The sequence below is a fragment of the Bradysia coprophila genome, unplaced genomic scaffold, assembly GCF_014529535.1.
Source record: "Bradysia coprophila strain Holo2 unplaced genomic scaffold, BU_Bcop_v1 contig_732, whole genome shotgun sequence".
Classification (NCBI taxonomy): Eukaryota; Metazoa; Arthropoda; class Insecta; order Diptera; family Sciaridae; genus Bradysia; species Bradysia coprophila.
The window spans coordinates 1,314,378-1,330,556 of NW_023503972.1; the positions used below are offsets into that span (position 1 = coordinate 1,314,378).

Genomic DNA, 16,179 nt, shown 5'->3' on the forward strand with positions numbered 1-16,179 from the left:
CAAGTTTTATTAAAATACAAAGTACCAAGTGTCCCAGCAGTTGCCAGCTCGCGCACCAATCTATAGATTGATCATTGTGTGTAAGAATTACACAAATAAAAAAAAGAAAGTACTGCGTATGAACGTTAAGCAACTAAGTATTTAGAAGACTCTGAGTTCAACAGAACACTACATTAGATCATTTGTGAATCGGGGTACACTCAAAAAGGTCGTTTCCTGTCTCTCTTGTTTAAGTGACAGAATTTTTCAATATTTCCGATTTATGTTCTTACCAACATGGGTGTCAATCAACTGATATGTAGAGTATGGGTGACGCAGTATGGACGTGTTTAATATAAATATTCGATTGATCTCCTTCTTACAATCGTTAGACTTCGCTATGACGAAGATCAATAAATAAAATAAAGTTTGGTAATCTTTTTCGTTAACAAAACTAAATAGGTGAAAAAACGTAGTTTACAAAGGCATAAATATTCTTCACTCTTATGACGAAGCCGAAGTCGCAACAGTGTCTACTAGAGCAGATTTCCTATTGCAGTAGCTGCCGGAGTCGCAGCAGTGGGCACTTGAGCAGATCTTTTAACTTTTGCTGCAAGTTTTGCTGGAGTGGCAGATGTAGCTTGAGTTGCAGATGTAGCTGGAGTTTCAGCTATTCAAAATCATCGTTTAATGATTCAATTCAATTGATTGTTCAATTAGATTATTCATTATTACAATTAGATTTATTTGGTTCGATCAAATTCGAAAAGCTCGGTCTTACCGCATGAACTACACATACCATTAGTATCATGGTAGCGAATATATTACTGTTGAATTGTTAATAGCTTTGGAATTCCATTTCACACTTTCTCGCTTCACTGGTATAAAATTACTAAACAAAAGTTTGGCATCGCTGCAGCCATCTCTTACACAAACTCTGTTTTGTGCTGCAAAATTGAACAATTTTACAAAAATTATTTAATTGTGTCCTTTTTAATTTTCAATAATAGCAACAACACATTTGTCAAAATTAAAACAAGTGATAAGTTAGCAGCCAGAGCGAAGCGAGTTACAAAATAAGTTAAAAAAAAGATGTAGGTACCACATAGACTTAACATACTGAGAAAAATAAACTTATGACAAATTTATTTTAAATAAAATTCGTAATTTTTTCAGTTAATTTGACCATAGAAATTTTGAATCATTCACAGTGTAAATAGAAAAATTTAGTGTCGTGTCGGTTCTGTTATAATTCACACGATTTTGTTAGTTAGTTAATCTGTGCAATCAATTCCGTTGGGTTGTATCAAAATTCAAAAAACGAAGCACACACATTAACAAAAATTCATTTGACTCACTTATCAATATGATCGAACTATGATTGGCCAGAATTTTTTTTGTTTCTTTAGGTTTTGAAACGTTAGGTCCGTGCGGTTCTCATGCAAAGCAATTTATTTCCGATTTTGGCAAGAGAATTTCATCGACATTCAACGATGAAATTCAGCTCCCAAGTGTTGGATGAAGTTTATTATCTTCTTTCGAATGAAAAGCAAAAGGCTAGTTAAGTGTTTCCACTGTTTCTCCTGAATCAGGCCAGTTTACATGGTTCTGGACAAATAGAATAGGGTAATTTTTGTTAAGAATAGAAGCCACTCCATGGCTGGAATTTGTGTCATATACAGATACAAATTTAGGATTAATTTAAGAAATGAAATAGAAAAATCTTTGCACAAAAGCCATAACAGAAATGAAGCAAACATGTTTTATTTAAGAATTTGATCATGATTGCATCATACACTCTACGTAAGTACACCGTAATATGGGCAATAATACAGATGTTCTGGTTCAAAAAGCACTTTTCTACGAGTTCTGTTAGAAATTTGGATAAATCAAAGAAGCTTTACGTTAATTCAAACAATCTACGATCGAAGGAGCTTTTCATTCCGAATAATTTTATGAATTTCATTCTTTTGCGATTTTCACCAGAGACTGTAACATTCGAATTTACTCCAATAAAACTATTGTTCTTTTGTAAGAAAATCATTTGTTCAATCATTATCTGCTTCTAAAACTCTTGGACAAGTTCTCCACGAATCAACACTTACATTTCTGCCACTTTCGCTCCGTGGGTTTAAATTTTTTCTTTCGTCCCGCAGAGGAAGCGAATAATAGTTATTTATAATAACTACGGCAAGGAAAATGAATGTAAATATAATTTTGCATTCACATTACCTAATCACGTAAAGCTAAGCTACATATTAGCGAAAAAAAACAACAAGTGGCATGAGATGCACTCTACCGGAAGTTAGTATGTGAAATTCATTGACGAGGAGAACATTGGGCAATCATTGGGAAATCAAATATTTTGGTAATAGAATTTTTTATGGTTTCAAAATTTTCCGTCAGACAGACCATTTGACACGCGCAACTTTAAACAAATTTATGCAAAAACAAATGTGATAAAAAGACATATATTAGCATAGTCCATTGCATAAGTGATAAAATGTCTATAAATGTTGATTCACTTAGTAAACAATAAATTTTTCTAAAACAACATCCATTCTTTCCCCGGCTCATAAATAATTTTTGTTGATGACACAATTGGAAAATGTATCATTTCACGACACATGCTAAAGAACCGTGACAAATGTGTTGTTGTTGTTGAAAAGTTAAGCGGTCCGCGATGTAAATTTTTCTTTTTATTTAAAATTGTTTACTAATTTCTAGCCTAAAACAGAGTTATATTTTGTATAAAAGCTGGCTGCAGAGATGCTAAACTTTAAGTAATTTGTTAACTGTGAACCGACAAAGTGTGAAAAGAGAATCAAACTCCAAAGCTCTTAAAAATGAATTCAACAATAATGATGTTCGCTGCCGTGATACTTTTGGTATCTGTGGTCCATGGTAAGTCTGAGTTTTTTTTCGAATTCGTTCAAACCAAAAAAATGTAATTATTTCAACGATGATTTTGAATAGCTGCACCAGCCACTGCAGCAACTCCAGCCACTGCAGCAACTCCAGCCACCGCAGCAACTCCAGCCACTGCAGCACCTGCAGCAAAAGTTAAACGATCTGCTCAAGTAGCTCTCCCAGCCGTTCCTGCAAATCCGGAAATTCCCGCAAATCCAGCTGTTCCTGCCAACCCAGCTGTTCCAGCACCGAAAGTTAAAAGATCTGCTCAAGTAGCTCTCCCAGCCGTTCCTGCAAATCCAGCTGTTCCTGCCAACCCAGCTGTTCCTGCCAACCCAGCTGTTCCTGCCAACCCAGCTGTTCCTGCACCGAAAGTTAAAAGATCTGCTCAAGTAGCCCTCCCAGCCGTTCCTGCAAATCCAGCTGTTCCCGCAAATCCAGCTGTTCCTGCCAACCCAGCTGTTCCTGCACCGAAAGTTAAAAGATCTGCTCAAGTAGCCCTCCCAGCCGTTCCTGCAAATCCAGCTGTTCCTGCCAACCCAGCTGTTCCTGCACCGAAAGTTAAAAGATCTGCTCAAGTAGCCCTCCCAGCCGTTCCGGCTCTTCCAGCTAACCCAGCAAATCCGGCTACTCCCGGTAAGTAAGCACTGCTCCAACAACTCTATCCTCGCCAAACGAGTGAAGAATATTTATGCCTTTGTAAACTACGGTTTATCACCTGTTTAGTTTTATTAAAATAAATAAGCGAGAATGAAAAAGGATAAACTTATTTATTTTATTTATCGGTCATCGTCATAGTGACGTTTAACGATGGTAAAAAGGACATCAAAACGCTAGGTTTTAATAAGTCCATAGATATTAGAAATCGGAGAACATTCTTAGCCATCCTGAATATGAAATATGTGGGTACTTCACACAACTGTCTACTTCTAAGACACTTGGTAACTAACTGAGGCAAGTCAAGTCTGATTTTTCTTATAAAAATACCAAATTGCACGAAGATATGGATATACGGTCATAGAGTGTTCCAGTTCGAATTTCGAACTACTGTCTATGACTAAAAGAAAAATTTTGCTCTGTCTGTCGTTGTTTTGTTCCAGTTTTGTTTTTGACAGCCATTTTTGAGAGCTGTTCGAAATTCGAACTAGAACACTACTGTTTCCAATAAATTGACTTTTAAAAATCGAAATTAAGCAACATGAAATGGAGAACTTACGTAATTCTTTGCGACCAGCATATCCAGGATTCTAGAGGAAAGGATCGAATTGATATTTGGAATGAAAACCCCAACCACACAAAATTACTAACCATAGTGATGAAAATTCCAAATTCCGGATTCAAATCAATGTGATCGCCATCGGTAAATATGAAATTCTTCTTCTTCTCTTTACGAGCCGTAAGAACTACGGCAACTTGTTGCGCGGCTACTGATAACACTGGCAATTCGATTCGATTGAATTCGTCAAAACAACCCCAAGTGCCCGATTGTGCTAATCCTTTGTAGATTCGACCGAGACCTCTGTAACACAATCGGCATAGATTTAGAAACAGATTTTCTTTTTAATTTACCACAGATGACAAACCTGTAATCCATTTGATCCGAACAGTTGAAAACGACAACATACTTTGCCAACGTTTTTCCCATATCTTTTACGGTTTCCGTTTTACCGGTACCTAAACAGAACTCAAGGTCATTGGAGTCTTGCAATTCAATTGAAACCCATAGAGGTACTTTTGCTCTATGGGCACTTTTTCTCGGCGGTTAACTTTGTTCAACTGAAAATTATTAGGTGCAATAGAGGTCAGTGATCCATTTCCAGCTCAATTATTCAGAAAAAAATCATTTTCCATTTAACAAACTTAAGCGCCGAGCAAAACTACATCTAAGTACCTGCAGGACCACAAGGACTACCACCCATACTCAATGTGAGTGCCTGTGCCAATGTTATGTAACATCTGAAATTCAACATCGTAAAATTGAGTCTAATGCCAGTGCGTAATAGCAAACCTATCAGTCAACGGAGTTATAACCAGTCGATCAGTACATCCCAGGTATTCGTTTTGATAAATGAAATTGACGTCGGTGATTGATACCAGAGTCTTGTCCAAATCCTCTTTGAAGTAAAACCGACATTGCTTCAGCCATTCGAAATCAAGCGCTGAACGGATACCCATTCGGACCTACAAATCAGAGAGAAAATAATAAAATTCGTTCAGCTGATTCGGTCGGATTGCAGGGACACATGGGCTCAAAAATAACCGTGAGGACAGCTGTGTCCCGGTATGTTACTCACAGATCCATCGAGTTGTTTTAAACGAACATGACTTATTAATGGACTCCCATTACGACCAGATGGATTAGTCTGTGACATCATACAACATGACTCAGGGTCAATAGGGTATCTAAATCTTGTGTTTCAATTGAATCGTTTCTAAGCCCGATGTGTCACCAGCTAATGAATAATCTTCCAACTGACCAAAATATCGAATATATCCCGTTGATGAACGTGAATCGTAATCAGCGTCTCAAATTTGATTCTTTCAATTTTCGTCAGATCCCGCGTCGTTTGATCAATCAATGTGTTGAGCAATTCCAAAAACTTATTGTTCGTCTCGCCCATAACTTTCTTCTCTACCCTTGCTTGGATCAACGCCAGTTCAGCATCACGCGTCCAAATCATTTGAATCCCCAACAGACCGATCTGTGCTGGCATTTTCTCCAGAAACGGAACCAAATTGAAATTCGGATCGTTGATGTTTGCGAACGCTGTCCGTATGATTGAATGCAAAGATTGTTGCGACGAGACCAGCAACGATGTCAGCCACGTTTCGACCGAACCTTCAGCCCTTATGGCTCGATCGAGTGGAATAACTTCGCCTTCCGACGAAACGATCGCCAGCATCTTGTTGTACTCGATGTCGTGGAATTTTACGTGTCTCGTATTGTCGAATATCGACAGCAAGTGGTTCTGAATGGTATGCGAATCAGACGCTTGGCCGAGAATTTCCAGCAGAGCCGGATCTGAGACGAAGAAAAACCGCGGAAACATCATCCGCTTCCGTTCCAAATACCCACTCAACGATTTCTGGCACAATTCCAGTTGCTCTTGCAAATGGGGCAAAAGTTGTTTCAGTAAATCATCGCCAACACAACACGCAACAACACCCGGTGTTTCATGAGCCCGTTGCATGATTTTTTGCCAGGATTTGTCGATTTTCGAGAAGCGTTTAGCTTCTTTGGGCAATTGCTTTGCAATGTCACCGCCCACAAACACCGCTTCCAGATACACCCACATATTCTGCACCAGCAGCCATCTCTCGAGAATATCATTCGAATTGGACAGATCGTACACCCACTGTTGAATCTGTTTGCGAAACGGGGCATTGTATCTGTTCGAGAGCAGCGATCCCAGTATCATCAAACTGTCCTCCAACTGACCGATCGTTTCAGCTGTTGTATCACCACGCAACAGCAATTCGCCACGGTTATTGAAAGTCATGAACTGAAGCTCCTGAACGGACCATTCGTTCGTCACCTGTTTCAGTTTCGCTTCAATGTCCTTTTCCTTCATGGCCGATATGCAAATGTCCTCAATGTCTTCCTTATACTTCAGCAAGGGTGCTTCGAGTATATTCTTCAACGAGAATCCCTCGCTGTCGAATTCGAACGTGTATTTCGTCACTTCCATAATTCGTTGCCAATGGCGAGGTTTCATTGCTTTGTTGGCCATCAGTTCAAGTAACGGGCACATATCGTTGAAATCGTCGATTGTACGCTTCAGTGCATGGAATGCTGGCCATTCTTTTAACCTTTTCAGATTATTTTGTTGAATTTGATGAAAAGTTCAGATGCGGATTGAATCACTTACCCTTTCGGAAGCTTACGGCAACGATTCTGGAATTCCATCAGTTCATTGTTGATCTCCTCAATATCAACCTCTCCCCATGGAATGTCATAGTAGCTGCTAACGCGATCGATTACATCATTGTAGAGCTTATAGAGCTTTTGGAGTAAATTCAATTCTTTGCGAATTTGACCTAGCTCTGGATAGTCAGTTTGTGGCAGGCCGAACAACTCCTCACCACTTTGATAGGTTTGTAAGCGTCTCCAAAGCCCCTCAAATCGATTCTAAAAATTGTGAGGAAAAAGTTTCAATATCTGGAATCCGGCGCGGTCTATTCACTCCAGTATATTCACCTGAAACAGTATAAGTTTATCGGAAGCTTCGCGCGGCGTCAGTCCCGGTTGCATTGGTCCCGCATTGCGATACTCGTGAACGTATTCGATTTTGTCGCTCTTGAAATTCTCCAGATTCTTTCGCAATTCCGACTCAAATGTCGGTTGCATTTCCAACAACTGAACTTGTGCATTAAGCGCTCGACTTTGCAGTTGCAGAAAAGTGTACCTCAGATTATCCACTTGATCATATTGTTCACGCTCTACTTGTATATCGTATCTGGTTAAGATGTTGAATGCTTCCTGCGAAAAATGCCGGAATTTTTATACGAAATTTTTTGCCATAAATCCAAAGATGTTACTTCAATCGGATCAATTTTCAATTCCATGTCCACTTCTTGTTCCCGAATTTTACCCAACGTATCCATAATCATCCGAACATCGTCCAGATCGCGAATGGTTCGATCTAGCTTACGGTCCATCTCATTTATCACAGCGTACACATAATCCATTTCTCTTTTGTACTTTTTCTTCATGGCTTGCCCGATTTTGTGGGTGCATGCTGCATTGGTAGTTTGCATAACAAAAAGGCGAAAGAAATATAGAGAAAAATTTCAATGAAATTAATTTAAGTGGAGAAATGAATGCATAGGGTAAACAGGCCAGTGACAAGCCGCTTTTAGTTACGAGCCTCAGGCCTATCTCTTCCAAGTACACATTTGTGTGACTTGATTTTCTCTTTCAGTTCTCGTGACGTCGTGGCTGGCAGTGGACTCGTAACTAACCCGTTTACCCTATCAACTAGAATATTATCGCCACGACTTTATTTCACGTTCATATTCGCAATGGACACATTTCTCTCCAAGTTTAAATATCCTCAGGTTTGTATCTCGAGAAAGAAAGAAAGAAAGAAATTTACGAGAGTCTACCAATCGTATACCTCCGAGAATTACTACCATACGAAGGTAGTGCTAGTACATTTAATGGTTGCGGTAATGCACGTATATATCAGGTTTAATGTACCACTTTCCACTTATACAATAGTTTCCAACAGGAAAGTGTGGAAATTTGCTTTGTACTTCCAACAGGATTTCGTAATTGCACTGATGTGTGGTTATTGCTTGTGAAATTATTTATTAATCAGCAAGTTCATCATTTCATCCATATGTTGACTTGTTTGCAGTGGTCATGTACTTCTACTTAACGGAACATTTACCAAAACTAAAGTGAGGTTATGTTTGATCATAAAGATGATCTATACCAAAAGGGTTGTTAAACTCGAGTGAATAAAGTATCGTTAGCAAATCATAAGCAAATCACGTAGACGTATCGCACTTAACTTTTTGTGTTGGGAACATGTTCAAATACGTCAATACATATAACAATTTTTAATAATAATAACGTATTTACGTCGGTCGGTAAGCAATCTACAGCCACATTACCAATTCGTTCGACTTAACCTGTTACGGACGGCTATCTGTTATTGATAACGACTTTGGGAAGAAACGACTAATGAAGTCTTAGCAGAATGTTCAAAAAAATTGAAGTAAAAGATTATAAATTTGAAAATACATTGATTAAGAGAAGGAATAGATCCGATAGTAAAACTGCTGGAATGTTTGCCGTCTGTGAAAGGTTAAAACTATAAAAATGATTTTCATTTAAGACTCACATTTTATTTCAATGGTCAATCCAAATTTCAACTTTTCGGTTGACACAGCAATGCACTGACAGAAATACGCCATATCCGGCTCAACCAGTAAGTTTGCATCCAATTCTGACAAATACCGCAACGACGATTCGAAATCTTGTAGACTGTACTCCATTAGCTCTCTGGTCGTTCTCTCGTTTTTCCATAAGAAATGGTACGGTTTCCAGCGTTTCACAAACGTTTGAACTTCGATTTTCAAATTCTTCGTGCAGTTGGCTAACAGATTTAACGTTTTGACGACTTCCTTGTTTTCCATTATGTAGCTGAAGAAGCTCTTTGTCATGTGGGGAATTTGGGGCCGTTCTTCGGATTGAAGACAATACATTTTACGTCGTCGAGATTTTGCGTCGTTTTGATTGTGGCGGTTCGGACGGGTGTTTTGGATGGACTGTCGATCGAGTATAAATTATTTTCAGTTTTCTTATCAAATCAACGGGTCATACGTTTTCTTTTCCACTCGTCCACTGAGCCACTCCTTTGGAAACACCAGTCATATTTTTCCCAGCAGCGATAAGTGCGTCTTGCAATTCATCCAAATTTGGACGTATCGATATGTTGGGAATCATTAAAGTGGAATGCAGTAGAAACATAGGTTTTCTGGTTGTTGTAACAGTTGATGTAGCGGAATCTGTATAACGAGTAAATGTTTGGAAAGTGAAACTTTTCTTCCCTCTCACATCATACCTGAATCTTGAGAGAAGACTCGACGTAAAACGTCGAGCGATGATCTTGTAACCTTAATGAGAACATCGATAACTTTACGACTGTAGTAGCGTCTCATTTCTGACACAGCATTCGTAACCATGTCCTGAAAATTATCGAAAATTTACTAGATGATCAACAAGCAATCTTTACTCATCGCTGACCTGCATTCCTTTTGGCAATCCATTGCTAGCCGATAATAACGATAATGGATTTTCGAAGCAAGACCACAGAATGCTCCAGTCTTGTGGCTGATTTCCCGAACCATCTTCATCGGCTTCTTTGGCTTGCGGTGAGTTGGTTTTTGCTTCTTCTAAGCATTACAAGGTGGTGAACATTTAGTTATTCAAAATAAGTCATGACCTTACTGACCTTGCGCCAATGGATCGTTCTCGGCACCAATCATTGCTTTGAAAGTCTGTGTAGCATTTTGCACCAGATTCAGAACTTCTTCTACGGCCTCCGAGACCATTGTACTTTTTCTGTTAAGTTCGAGTGCAGCAAGTCTTTGTGAATGAGAGGAAATAGTTTCGTCTTGTAAATCTGAGATTATTGAGCTGAGAAAATTGTGAACGGTTTCATTGAACATGTCACAATTCTCAGAGTGTTTTGGCGACATAGAACAAGGGTCAAAAGTGGTCCAAGTCAAATTCAAGTCATGCATTAACCTAAATCAATCGCAATTCGAACGTTTCACACCTATTAATGTGAGGATCTGAAGGTTTCATACTTCAAATGTTCATTGAAACACTGACATATGTTTCTATTGAGCTATACAAGCGACCTTACCATGTGTTAGCATGTTCGGTGATTAGGTGGTTTGAAAATACTATTTTCATTTAACGTATGATTCGCTAAACATTTACATGCAAAAAGGTATGATAAGCTTTCAAAATTTGTATTTCCTTTCCCTTTGACATGCCGCCATGTCCTGATAAGATGTGGAATTTTTGTGGCTCTCAGGGGTTGCTCACTTTGATTTACCAAGGCTCATTACTGTATCTCATTGATTTATCACGATTCGTAACTGAGTTACGATGTTTGACCTGGCTAATCAATGGTTAATCACTGATTAACCACTGGTAAATCAGGTAAATCGAAAAGAGTGAGCAACCCCTGGATGGCTCAATAGACGAGTTTTTTTATTGGATATTTTAAGTCTGAATGACTTGTCCTGTGGAAGAGACATTGTAATTTTGAATAGAACCTGCACGTCTCTTCGTTTTTCTCCAGAAACTCCTCAACGGTCCAAATTTCGTCATCTGAAAGTATTAACAACGCAATTTAACCAATTCCATCATTCTAACTATAATGACAATGTTAACCTCCTGGCAATGTTTGTAAACATACGTCTTGCATGGACATCAACACATTCAATATGCGATTCGAGTAGATGTCGTGAACACGAATTACAAGAACATCAAATGTTTCAATGGCTCCCTTGCATTTCTCATAAAAGTCGATCCATTTGGGATTCGTCCACTACATAAATTCGGAGTCATTTTAATTATTCGCACATTAAGCACCGAAATAATATTTATCAAATGTGTTGCAAACAACGCAAAAGCAAACAATGAATGTTTTGGGTGAGGGCGAAAACGATATTTTTGAAGCACATCCAACTTACACATATCGAATACAAGCCGGGTTTAAGCATTGAAGTTAATTGCACCAGTTGAGGCAGAAATAATGGACGGACTTCAAGTTTTACTTGTTTCACTGTTGCCAAAAACATTTTAATCAAATCCTGAAAGTGTTAGCAAAGTGTTGAAATGTACACATTTTTGGGAGTTATTTTGCTATGGTTATGAATGTAATTAAATACCGGGGGCATTTTGAAATTTAATAAAATCATATCCATGTCAATGGGATGGGTTATGTACTCACATTTAAGGAGTCTTGGATGGTGTGAAAATGACTTTGTTTCACCATCAATGTAGCAGCAACAATGGGAAGTTCAATGTCCAATTTAGCTAGCGATTTTGCTTCTCGTATCAACAGCGGTATAGTCTGATGTAAATTTACGACAAGTCTGTCGTTCTGAAGCACCAAAATTGGTTGGACAAGACAAGCATCAGCCACTGCAACCTACATAAAATTTATTACTTTTAGATTATGGATTTGGGGATGTAGGAATTTAAGTTGATGGACCAATTTTTCTTGATACCGACAGTTAGAGTTCAAATTGGTATCCAAAGCAATCAGAGTTTATGTACATTATGTACGTGTTTTAGGGTGAATCGTGTCTTACATTCGATTTTGTTTCGAAGGACTTGATCCCGGTTACACAAGCAGAATTTGATTTAATTTGAATGTGAATGCATCACAACTCGTCACAATTTTTACACATTTTCCTGGATTTTGCGACTTTTTCCTAGATTTTCCCATATTTTCTAAGTTTTCCCAAAAAATACTTAAGAAAAATGTTGGAAAATTTGAGAAAATATGAGGAAAAGTTTCCCCAAAAATAGTTCCAGCAAATTTATCTGGGAAATCTATTTTTCACAGAGGCAATTAATTCACCAGAACAATACTCTCTCTAGCAAACAAACTTCGTTTTGACGCTGTCAAAATACATTCTTCCTTTGTTTATAGAATCATACATTTTTATCACCCTAATAAATCTAGTTAGGTTGCTAGAGAGGGTATTGACCGCTACAAAAATCACAAGTGTATGAAGACACTGGGTTGAAGGTCCTAGACAAATTTTTTGTTCCCTAAAATTACAGTGTTCGCTGGACATTGTGCTTAAGAGCAATGGACCTTCTGCAAATTTGTAACCTACATTTAGGCGCAAAATATTAGTTTTTTGATGAACCAAAATCATTAAAAAAAAGTAAAATCATTGAAGCATGCAAAAATTGGTTTATGGGTGATGCATTGTCCCACTTGGAGAAACAGATTTACAGATTGTATAAATTTACGTAATCTGCACAGGATTCTCCAAGTGATCCACAAACCAACTTTTTCTTTAAAAGTAACACATTTTTGAGTGCTTTAATACATATTACACACTTGTCACGAAGAAGTCGAGGCTTGCCGAGACTGATAGTGACAAGTGTGTACTCTATTTTATCACATAAGCGAAAACGAGACAACAACATAGAACTGAAGTGTAATTTTTGAATTAAACTTCTAGTTAAGTAATTTTGACATCTGAACACCGCGCGTATGTGATAAAAAACATTTTGGTTCAAGGAAATCATCAAAAATAGTACATTACTATACAAGTGAAGTAATTTGATATCTCGTATCCAGATGAGTAAAAGTATCCGAGGGCTTCAGCCCGAGGTACTTTTACTCATCGTGATACGAGATATCAAATTATTTCACGTGTAAAGTATGGCGTTTTACTTTACGAGCGAGGGAAAGGGTCTTCACTGTGAGGGAAAGGCCACATTACCTCACTAGTAAAGTAAACGAATATTTCTCCTCCCAAATGTAGGCTACAAATTTTGCAAAGGATCCATTGCTCTTAATCGGTCCATTGTTTTCGAGTACATATTGGTTGAAGACTCTTAGTTATACAAAGTAAATAAAATAATGGAAGACCAGTTTCCATCAGCAAATCTCCAACGAATTTTACATAAAAAATGACATTGATGACGTCACCCATATAATACGATGAATTCTGTGTACGAAATATCTGAGTCTAACTTAAGGAGTAGGTGATGTCTGATTCAATCAGTTAGGCCCGTTAAATGTGATGTGTTGTTGTTAAAAGAAATGACCGATGCTAGAACATAAATGAATTGCAGATAGTTTTGAAAAGGAAAATTGATCCAAAACCGGGCCGGATGCCCTACTAATAAATGTGAAACAAAAAAAATACTTTCTCGAGTTGATTGTGAGATTGGTTCGACTAGGATCAATATTGATCATGAATAAAAGGACTGATCCTAGCCGAACCAAACTCACAATCAACTCGAGAAAGTATTATTGTTTGATGGTGAAACAAAATCCTGTTCCCGAATTATTTTGAACAGAAAACGTGCGTTATCTGTTCTTTCGAATTCATTCGATATTTGGGCATGTAGTATTTTCGTAGGTCAGTTAATAAATAAAAAATTGTCGTAATCGCTGCATAGGTCAAGCAAATCAAATTAGTACAATGTGACTCTCGTGATAAATAATCGCCAGCTAAATTTTAAGGCGCAATTTGATTACGAGCTCTGAAAAAACTTGCTATAATTTATGTTATCTAGTATGTTCTGTACCATACAACAAAATCGAGGTTCATTGATGGTCGCGCTAATTTTGTATGTTATGTATGGTTATGGTGTTCACTTGGGGTCAATTTTTAATCATTCGTTTTTTTTGGTATCAATGTATGAAGTAAGACACGGTGCATGTTTATGTACAACATTCATTTCTAAGAAATAATTGAATACGTGGTTGCCTTACTTTCTCATTTAATTACAACATTTATAGAAGCATAGCACTCAAGCTCCAAGCACGAACACTCACATGTGAGGAGGGATTCTTTTGAATTTTGACTGACCGAAATCGGTGCTATTTATTCCGTGACTTTTTTATATATGCCTAGTTAGGCCTTGGTGCCCAGGCCCCAAAACCAGTGTCAGATATTTTTGATCTTCCATACCTGGCTGGTTGTAAGTGGCCAAAAGTCGAAAAATGGGGTTTCGTAGTCCGGATTTCATTTCCGTAAGGTGATGAGGACATGGGCGTGTATGGGTTCGTTGGAAATCTGAAAGCTGACGTCGAGTACTCCTGGGGCAAATATTACCTTAAATAAAATCTGATGATAAATGGTCGAAAATATGACTTCCGGAAAATTTCTCAAAATCAACGTAACCTCGGTGAACTTTGATGAGTGCTTTTACCTCACTAATGCAATTATTTGATTAAATTATGGGAAATCTTTTTTTGTCAGCAAAATTATTCTTTTTTTGCAGCAAAATTATTTTTTTTATCAGCAAATTTATTCTTTTAGTTCAGCAAATTTATTGCTATTGTGACCAAATTTAATTCTTCGTCTGCAAATTTATTTTTTTGAAGCAGCGAATTTAATTTTATTTTGTCAGCACATTTATTTTTTTGCAATCTGCAAAATTAAATATTTTTTAACAGCAATTCTATTGATTTGCAACAGCAAATTTATTCTAATTTTGTCAGCAGATTTATTTCTTGTCATAAGCAAAATTAATTGTTTATTTTAGCTATTTTTTATCTATTTTTGGTGAAATGGATTTTCATATATTCTTTTCGTCACTAGTGGTGAAATGGACACCAAAACCCAATGCTTATCGATCAACACCTCTAACCATTCGGCTATTGATATATAATCGCAGTGTAACAATTTTCAAAAGTTCATTTTTCGCAGCTGGCTGCAGAAAACGTTGTATGCAACACGTTGTGAAAGTGGTAGTTTTTGTCACATGCTTCGCTCGCTTCGCACGTTTGATAACATTACATCTAGTGACACAAACTACCACTTTTCGCAACTAGCTGCAGAAATTACTATTTCACGTCTTACGTCAACGTAAATAGTTATTGACACTACACGGACAATTCATTTCTTTTTACGAAATGGATACCAATTTTCATTGCACTTAAAAAGCGTTTTAACACGCCGAGCGATCCGGCCCATTGCCCCAGAGCGAAGCGGAGGGCCGCAATGCGAGCCGGGCGCCGGAACGGTGTCGGTAACTTAGGAGTTAATTTTTTTTCTCTCGCATCGTCTAATAATTAGTCTGTCTAATTCATTGCCCATAAAGAGCGTTTTAACACGCCGAGCCATCCGTAAACTTAGTTAAAGTAAAATTATTATGAAAGGTGGGCATCCTAGAAATTACGCATAGCGAAATTACGAAGCCCCATTCAAATCGAGGGATAAATGCTTTTTTAGGCACTAGGTGTGTAGATTGTCACTCGATACCGCAGGTCGAGCGTGACAATACACATCGTGTGCCTAAAAGATCTATCACCGAGTTGTGTACAACGTTTTTCGCAATAAAGGCAACGGAAAGTTTTCGTGTTAGTGGTGTTAGTGATATAATTTTATATGTCCTACTGCGGGACATATGCTGATTGAAGATAGTAATTTTCCTACTTATAAAAAAATAAATTTGCAATTGAAACACTAATAAATTTGCTGACAAAAAGCAATAACTTCGAGGTATTAATTTTGCTGTTCGAAGGCATTAAAAGTGCATATTACAAAACAATAAATTTGCTGACTACAAAGTAATAAATTGGCTGCTAGGGATTTGCTGCAAAAGAATTATTTTTGCTGCTTAAAGTCAGTAATATTGCTGCTCAGAAAGCAATAAATATGCTGTTCGAGTACTAATAAGTTTGCTGAAAATAAGACTAATTTTGCTGATACAAAACACTAAATTTGCTGATAAAAAAGATTAAATTTGCTGCTAAAAAAAATAAATTTGCAGAAAAAAACAATAAATTTGCTGATGAAATAAATAATTTTGCTACTAAAAGAATAAATTTGCTGACAAAAAAATAGATGCCATTAAATTATTACTTATTATGAATGTGAAGGACCTCAGCTTTACAGCGATACGCTTATTTAGTAGTTTGGCGTAGTGAAACACACAGTTTTCATCTGTTACGTAGTCACGTAGCAAACTACTAAATATGGGGATCGGTGTAAAGCTGAGGTCCTCCACATTCATAATAAGTAATAATTTAATCAAATAATTGCATTAGTGACGTCACAGCT

The 16,179-nt window shown here is 37.5% G+C and overlaps 2 protein-coding genes across 4 annotated transcripts in view; one reads left to right on the plus strand and one right to left on the minus strand.

Moving 5' to 3' along the window:
* LOC119084094 (dynein heavy chain 5, axonemal) overlaps nt 1–16,179 on the minus strand; it is a 73,687-nt gene that overhangs the window by 38,560 nt on the left and 18,948 nt on the right. Inside the window, exons 10-27 of the mRNA XM_037193933.1 lie at nt 11,367–11,567; nt 11,107–11,226; nt 10,805–10,961; nt 10,687–10,741; nt 9,852–9,985; nt 9,644–9,792; nt 9,462–9,585; nt 9,221–9,405; nt 8,739–9,165; nt 7,429–7,628; nt 7,088–7,369; nt 6,759–7,018; nt 5,367–6,699; nt 4,898–5,070; nt 4,781–4,845; nt 4,473–4,563; nt 4,198–4,408; nt 4,106–4,136 (exon numbers count right to left, since the gene is read on the minus strand). Of these exons, the coding sequence (XP_037049828.1) occupies nt 4,106–4,136; nt 4,198–4,408; nt 4,473–4,563; nt 4,781–4,845; nt 4,898–5,070; nt 5,367–6,699; nt 6,759–7,018; nt 7,088–7,369; nt 7,429–7,628; nt 8,739–9,165; nt 9,221–9,405; nt 9,462–9,585; nt 9,644–9,792; nt 9,852–9,985; nt 10,687–10,741; nt 10,805–10,961; nt 11,107–11,226; nt 11,367–11,567 (4,198 nt within the window). The remainder of the gene's footprint in view (nt 1–4,105; nt 4,137–4,197; nt 4,409–4,472; nt 4,564–4,780; nt 4,846–4,897; nt 5,071–5,366; nt 6,700–6,758; nt 7,019–7,087; nt 7,370–7,428; nt 7,629–8,738; nt 9,166–9,220; nt 9,406–9,461; nt 9,586–9,643; nt 9,793–9,851; nt 9,986–10,686; nt 10,742–10,804; nt 10,962–11,106; nt 11,227–11,366; nt 11,568–16,179) is intronic.
* LOC119084102 (protein app1-like) lies at nt 2,760–3,632 on the plus strand. 3 transcript variants are annotated; one of them, XM_037193953.1, is made up of 2 exons: nt 2,760–2,883; nt 2,956–3,632. In XM_037193953.1, the coding sequence occupies exons 1-2, from the start codon at nt 2,826–2,828 to the stop codon at nt 3,531–3,533; spliced, it is 636 nt and encodes a 211-aa protein (XP_037049848.1). In that variant the 5' UTR covers nt 2,760–2,825; the 3' UTR covers nt 3,534–3,632. The 3 variants fall into 3 exon arrangements, with proteins under 3 accessions (XP_037049848.1, XP_037049849.1, XP_037049850.1); XM_037193954.1 differs by having other exon boundaries at nt 2,971–3,632; XM_037193955.1 differs by having other exon boundaries at nt 2,989–3,632.

Coding starts and splice junctions, on each gene's coding strand:
- LOC119084102 (XM_037193953.1), top strand. CDS start 2,826: ATGAATTCAACAATAATGATGTTCGCTGCCGTGATACTTTTGGTATCT. Junction 2,884..2,955: donor TTTGGTATCTGTGGTCCATG/GTAAGTCTGAGT, acceptor GATTTTGAATAG/CTGCACCAGCCACTGCAGCA.